Genomic DNA, 7,573 nt, shown 5'->3' on the forward strand with positions numbered 1-7,573 from the left:
GTGCATCACCCTTCTTATGAATTGGCACCAGAACACTTTTTCTCCACTCATCAGGCATCTTGCCAGTCTCTAAAATTCTGTTAAACAAACCAGTCAGGAAATTTACTGCCACTTCTCCTAAACACTTCCATACTTCCACTGGTATGTCATCAGGACCAACTGACTTTCCACTCTTCATCCTCTTCAGGGCTTTTCTAACTTCATCCTTTCTAACCTGATCTACCTTCTTCCTACTAGTCTCTGGCTCCTCGTTTCTACTTTCCCTTTCATTTTCCTCATTTAACAACTCCTCAAAGTATTCCTTCCATCTTCTCAGCACACTTTCCTCACTTGTGATCACATTCCCCTCTCTGTCCTTAATCAACCTCACCTGCTGCACATCCTTCCCAGCTTGATTTCTCTGTCTTGCCAATCTATACAACTCCTTTTCTCCTTCCTTTGTTTCCAAACTCTTTTACAACTCCTCATATGCCTTTTGTTTGACCTTGGCCACTTCCCTCTTCACCTCCCTTGTCCTCTCTTTGTACTCCAGTCTGTTCTTGTCATGTCTGTCTGTTTCCGTGTTTTCCTGTGTTCTTTGTGGGGTAATCATGGGATCACACTCACCTGTTTGGTAATTAGCTTCACTTGTGTCACCTGGTGTTCCCTGTGTATATATACCCCTCTCCCTCACTCTGTCGGTGTTGGATCATTGTGATTGTGATTGTGACTGTGTTAGATCTTCGTGTTCCTGAGTTTCCTACTCTGTGTTTCCTCGTGTTCCTCGAGAGTTCCATGCCTGTTAGTTCTTCGTGTTTTGTTAATTTGGACTTTGTTAATAAACTTCCTACACCAGAAAGAGTCTCTCCAGTACTGCATTTGGGTCCTGCCAGCTCCCTGCGATGCCCGTACATGACACACACAGACGTGTGTGTGCGCTTATGGGAGAGAGCATACACATACAGTATGTGTATGCTATGTGTGTGCTATCAGCTTTTAGATGAATTGAACATCTGGAATCTGTCATATATGTGTGAACTGTTTGTAACTTTATCCTCTCACTGAGCTAATAATATCACTAAGACAATCATCTTAGTCTTATTTATTTATTACACATCATCAATCTGCAGGTGGTCATGGATAAATACTCAGAATTAGAAAGCAAAAAAAAGTTTTCCATTACTGTTTTAAACATTTGATATGATCTATAATTGCTGTCATTAATTATTATTTTGAGTGCATTTGTAGCAAAGTACCTGGAACTTAGCAAAACACATAGAACATGAATGTTTTAAATACTGAAGTCACTCAGTTCGAATAATTAGAATGTACAGAAAAACAAAAACAAATGAAATAAATGAAAACAATTTTTAAAGTATACTTATAATAATAAAAATAATAATGTATTATTTAAAAAAATCTCACAGTATCCCCATCATTCTGTCGAAAAGTGAACAATGTAAACAAAACTAGAAAAACAATGGCAAAAATTCAACCAAAGACATCGGCAAGAAATAGGCCAAAAAAAACAGGATTTTTTTTCTTTGGTAAAGTAAAAAAAAATTGCTGGTCACAAACAATAGTCCACGTGTCAGGACGGTCCCGGAGCCAGAATTTGGACATGATAAGGAGTGATAAGTTTGGGAAATGTCACCTTTACTTCCTTTGTCCATTGATTGCTTGCCTTCTTTTTCCTTCAGTCTGACCTGAATCTAAATAGTTGATTTTTTTCAGGGGCCAGTTCAGTTTTAAAAAATTAACGTAAAGTTTTTGCTCTGTTTTCTTGTAAATCCCAGGTATCCTGAAAATCACCTCAGTGGACGTGGGAGTTGTGGCCATCAAAGGTCTGACGAGCAACTACTATCTGGCTATAAGCAGGAAGGGGGAGCTGTATGGAGTGGTCAGTATCAGGGTCAAAGTTCAATCTGAATGCTGGAGAGAAATAGTGTTAGATATTTGTGTCAAATGAGATCTTATCTTTACGTCTGTAGCTGCTGAGCCTCTGCCAGGCTGGTGAAGGCACGAGAACCTCCAGAACTCTTAAACTGGGTTCCACTGATGAACTTTTTATGTAGTTTACAGAGGAGTAAATAAACATGCTGCCATGTGCAACTGCATTAGCTCTGCAGAGGAAGAAAATGAAGTGTGGTTTGACTGCTGTTGGGAAGACCGACTCTTTTTACTGATTCGAATCTTGAACGAATCATTTCATTCATTTTAACAGCAGACAAATTAAACGAATCGGCGAGAACGAATCTGTAAATTAATCTGAGAATGTATCTGCGAGAACTAATCTTTGAATGAATCTGCGAGAACGAATCTTTGAACGAATCTGTGAGAACGAATCTAGGAACGAATCTTGGAACGAATCTTTGAACGAATCTGTGAGAACGAATCTTTGAACGAATCTACGAGAATACATCTTTGAACGGATCTGTGAGAACGATTCTGTGAACAAATCTGAGAAAATGAATCTGTGCAGCACGAGCTGCCTATCACAAATGAACAATCCTGGTAGAGGACATGTGAATGTAAAACTCATTTTGACAATTAGTGAGACAACACTGCACACATCTAAGGGACGCAAATAACGTTAAGTCAGAATAAAGTTAAATAAACCAAACGAGCAACAACAATATTGCAAAATTAAAAGTAACAAATATATTTTATATGACTCACGGGAGTCACAAGTGAGTGATTTATTCACGAGTGAGTGATTTATTCGCAGTGAGTGATTCATTTGCAGAGAGTAATTCATTCACAGAGAGTGATTCTTGAGTGATTCATTCAATATAAACTAATCTTTCATATGACTCGGGATTCCCTTTGTCATATAAAAGATTCATTCATATTGAACGAATCACTCACAAACGGCACGTCACTATTGACCGCACCTCACACGTCTGGGCGGTGACATTAACGCTGAAATGTGATTCCTAGCGCGAAAAGTTGATTCCTTCTGTGTTTCCAGAAGAAGTTTGGCATCGACTGCACCCTGAAGGAGCGGATCGAGGAGAACGGCTACAACACCTATGCGTCGGCCGAGTGGAGGAACAAAAAGAGGCAAATGTTTGTGGGCCTGAATGTCCACGGGAGGCCGCTCAAGGCCAAGAAAACCCACAGGAAGAACACGGCTACCCACTTCCTTCCAATTATGGTATGAGCTGGAGGACGGAACACTGGATGGAGGGTTTTTTTTTTCGATGTGGAAAACTGAAAAAGGAAAAAACTTCCAATGGAAAAATCTCTCATTTGGAACTGAGGCACTAACACTGTTAGGAGAATGGTCTCTGCAAATGACTGAGGGAGGTTGGGAACTAGTGTTGGTGAGAGATGAAGATGGAATCTGTGTTTTCTGTGGCACAGGATGCAACATTTATTTTATTTTTTCTGTGCCAAACAGTTTGTACCTGGACTGTGTGTGTAATACCGACAACACAGAAGACGCCGTCCCCAGGAGTGGGCAGTCCGTTAGATGCAGAAAGTGATTTATAGTCCGGTCTCCCCCATGAGACACAGAGGAGGCCAGATTAAAAGTTACAGCTAAAAAGACAAGAGTGATTGTCATTTTATGAGCGGCATCATGAAATCATTGAGGATACCAGGCATTTAAAGCAAATGTTTAATAATTAACCACTGTGTTCTGGCTGTATTGTTATGATTTATTTATTTGTGAAATATATAAACTGGAGGGAAACACTTACGAGCAAGCATTCCTTTCCATGCTTTACTTTTTATAGAAATTCTATCATGTGAAAATAAAACTACCATTTTCCTCTCTGCAGCCACGTTTGTTTGTGAGCAGTGCAGAGAACTCTCGCTTAATTGTTGAGGTCACGGTTGATGTGTGTGAAGGTAGAAATAGAAGGAGTGATGATAAATGTTGTTAGTGGTTATGCCCCACAGGTGGGCTGTGAGTTGGAAGAAAAGGAGGAGTTCTGGAAGGAGCTGGATTGGATGGTAGAGAGTATCCCCAGGGGAGAGAGAGTGGTGATTTGAGCAGACCTAAATGGTCATGTAGGGGAAGGGAACAGAGGAGATGAGGAAGTGATAGGTAGGTTTGGTGTTAGGGAGAGAAACTTAGAAGGACAGGCAGTGGTAGATTTTGCAAAGAGAATGGAAACGGCTGTGGTAAACACCTATTTCCAAAAGAAAGAGGAACACAGGGTGACTTACAAGAGTGGAGGCAGGTCCACACAGATACACTATATTCTATGTAGAAGATGCAATCTGAGGGAGATTATAGACTGTAAGGTGGTGGCAGGTGAAAGTGTAGCCAAACAACATCGGATGGTAGTGTGCAAAATGACGATGGAGGTGACAAAAAGGAAGAGAGTGAAGACAGAGCAGAAGATCAAGTGGTGGAAACTAAGGAAAGAGACATGTTGTGAAGACTTCAGGAAGGAAGTAAGGGCAGTTCTGGGTAGTGTTGAGATATTCCCAGATGATTGGGAGACTACAGCTGCAGTGATGAGGGAGACAGGTAGGAAGGTGCTAGGTATGTCCTCTGGGCAGAGAAAGGAGGACAAAGAGACCTGGTGGTGGAATGAGGAGATCCAGGAGAGTGTGCAGAGAAAGAGATTAGCGAAGAAGAGATGGGACAGTGACAGAACAGAAGAGAACAGACTGGAGTACAAAGAGAGGACAAGGGAGGTGAAGAGGGAAGTGGCCAAGGCCAAACAAAAGGCATATGAGGAGTTGTATGAGAGTTTGGAAACAAAGGAAGGAGAAAAGGAGTTGTATAGATTGGCGAGACAGAGAAATCAAGCTGGGAAGGATGTGCAGCAGGTGAGGTTGATTAAGGACAGAGAGGGGAATGTGATCACAAGTGAGGAAAGTGTGCTGAGAAGATGGAAGGAATACTTTGAGGAGTTGTTAAATGAGGAAAATGAAAGGGAAAGTAGAAACGAGGAGCCAGAGACTAGTAGGAAGAAGGTAGATCAGGTTAGAAAGGATGAAGTTAGAAAAGCCCTGAAGAGGATGAAGAGTGGAAAGTCAGTTGGTCCTGATGACATACCAGTGGAAGTATGGAAGTGTTTAGGAGAAGTGGCAGTAAATTTCCTGACTGGTTTGTTTAACAGAATTTTAGAGACTGGCAAGATGCCTGATGAGTGGAGAAAAAGTGTTCTGGTGCCAATTCATAAGAAGGGTGATGCACAGAGTTGTAACAACTACAGAGGGATAAAGTTGATGAGCCATACAATGAAGATTTGGGAACGAGTAGTTGAAGCTAGGTTGAGGCAGGAAGTGGAGATTTGTGAACAACAGTATGGTTTCATGCCTAGGAAGAGTACCACAGATGCAATATTTGCCTTGAGGATGTTGATGGAGAAGTACAGGGAAGGTCAGAAGGAGCTGCATTGTGTATTTGTAGATCTAGAAAAGGCATATGACAAAGTGCCAAGGGAGGAATTGTGGTTTTGTATGAGGAAGTCAGGAGTGGCAGAGAAGTATGTTAGTTTGGTGCAGGACATGTATGAGAATAGTACAACAGTAGTGAGGTGCGCTGTTGGGAGGACAGAAGACTTCAAAGTGGAGGTGGGACTACATCAAGGATCGGCCCTGAGCCCCTTCTTGTTTGCTGTGGTGATGGACAGATTGACAGATGAGGTCAGACAGGAGTCCCCATGGACTATGATGTTTGCAGATGACATTGTGATCTGTAGTGAGAGTAGGCAGCAGCTAGAAGAGAACCTAGAGAGGTGGAGGTTTGCACTAGAAAGAAGAGGAATGAAGGTCAGTCGCAGCAAGACAGAGTACATGTGTGTAAACGAAAGGCAGAACAGTGAAATAGTGAGGCTACAAGGAGCAGAGGTGGTGAAGGTGCAGGAGTTTAGGTACTTAGGATCAACTGTTCAGAGCAGCGGAGACTGTGGAAGAGAGGTGAAGAATAGAGTACAGGCAGGATGGAACAGCTGGAGAAAAGTGTCAGGAGTGATCGGTGGCAGAAGAGTGTCAGCTAAGGTGAAGGGAAAGGTTTACAGGACAGTGGTGAGACCAGCCATGATGTATGGTTTAGAGACAGTAGCAATAGGCAGAAGACAGGAGGAGGAGCTGGAGGTGGCAGAGTTAAAGATGCTAAGATTCTCTTTAGGAGTGACAAGAATGGACAGGGTCAGGAATGAGGTCATTAGAGGGACAACACAGACAGGAAGGTTTGGAGAAAAAGCTAGAGAAGCCAGATTGAGATGGTTTGGACATGTGCAGAGGAGGGACAGTGGATACATTGGTAGAAGAATGTTAGAGATGGAGCTACCAGGTAGGAGAAAGAGAGGAAGGCCAAAGAGGAGATATATGGATGCAGTGAGGGAGGACATGCAGGTAGTTGGAGTCAGAGTAGAAGATACAGAGAACAGGGAGAGATGGAAATCAATGATTTGCTGTGGCAACCCCTGAAAAAGGGACAAAGAAAAATAATAATGCATTCTGAAACAAAACAACAAAAACAAGAAACAGAATAAATGAAGTCATGAATTCTGATATTTTGTTGGGTACTGATCTACATCAATCCTATCTGAGCTCTACATGAGCCATGTGGAGCACATTGGCAAAAGTATAGCACACATACTGTATGTTGATGGCACAGTGTTGTCAAAATAATTAAGGGTCTTCGGAATTTACCTCTGTTCTCACGTGGTGAAAGATAAATGCTTATAAATCCTTATAAATCCAAAACAAAAGGGCTGGAACAGAGAAAATAAACAACATAACTAGAAAAAGAAAAAGCAAATGGCTCTTTTTTTCCCTCTCCCATGTCTTCACTGCCGTTATTATGTCAAAAAAAAAAAAAAACATTGGAGAAAATCTCTTTGGTCAGTTATTATGAGTTGTAAACAAACTAGAAACAATTTATTTACATAAAATGATCGACATATTCCCAATAAATAAACACACAGCCTAAACATGCATTTACGTATGTCTGACATAAACATCTGTGATAGAGATCTGACAGAAACAAGCAGATTCTTTTTACAGCTCAGTGAAATGCAATTTACAGCCTGCAGAGGACTCATGCTTACACGGTAACATGACAAATAAATAACACTGCTTTTCTTTGGACAAATATATTTCTTCATGATAAGAAACACAGGGAGAACAACAAAAACAAAAATGGGAAGAAGAGTGGTAACACAATAATATCATAGTAGATAGTAAGCCTGACATTTTAAATGTATAAATTATTATACATACATAAACATACAGTTGCATAAGTTAGATTTTTTTTGCTCCATATTTTTGGAGTGATATTGTACATAATCTGTGATTTTGTTCTGAAGTAGAATTGATTGAAAAAAAAGTAAAAAAAAAACAAACAAAAAAAACAACACAAGAACAGAAGCCAGCAACAAATACAACACAACGCAAGTCCATCCATGCCCAAGTCCTTTCTGCTTGCTCAAGCTGTACTCGGTGGTGTAGCTGTCGTAGGATTTCGGGGCAGGTAGGGGGTGGTTAGATTGACATTTTTCATACTTTTCGCGCCTTTCTTTGATTTTATTTACAGTTACAAGAACCGGCGTGCTTCACCTCCAGCAGCACGCCCATCGAGCAGGCGGCCTGCTTCATGGCACATTCACTTGGGTACGTGGTGTTG

General features: G+C 41.2%; 1 protein-coding gene across 1 annotated transcript in view; it reads left to right on the forward strand.

Annotated features, from left to right (window-relative positions):
* Positions 1 to 3,875, forward strand: part of LOC103397002 (fibroblast growth factor 10-like) — a 23,315-nt gene extending 19,440 nt beyond the window's left edge. The window contains exons 2-3 of the mRNA XM_008335247.2: positions 1,776 to 1,879; positions 2,951 to 3,875. Of these exons, the coding sequence (XP_008333469.1) occupies positions 1,776 to 1,879; positions 2,951 to 3,142 (296 nt within the window). The 3' untranslated portion in view covers positions 3,143 to 3,875. The remainder of the gene's footprint in view (positions 1 to 1,775; positions 1,880 to 2,950) is intronic.
* The last annotated feature ends 3,698 nt before the right edge of the window (positions 3,876 to 7,573 follow it).

Source organism: Cynoglossus semilaevis, chromosome W (assembly GCF_000523025.1).
Source record: "Cynoglossus semilaevis isolate Cse_v1.0 chromosome W, Cse_v1.0, whole genome shotgun sequence".
NCBI lineage: Eukaryota > Metazoa > Chordata > Actinopteri > Pleuronectiformes > Cynoglossidae > Cynoglossus > Cynoglossus semilaevis.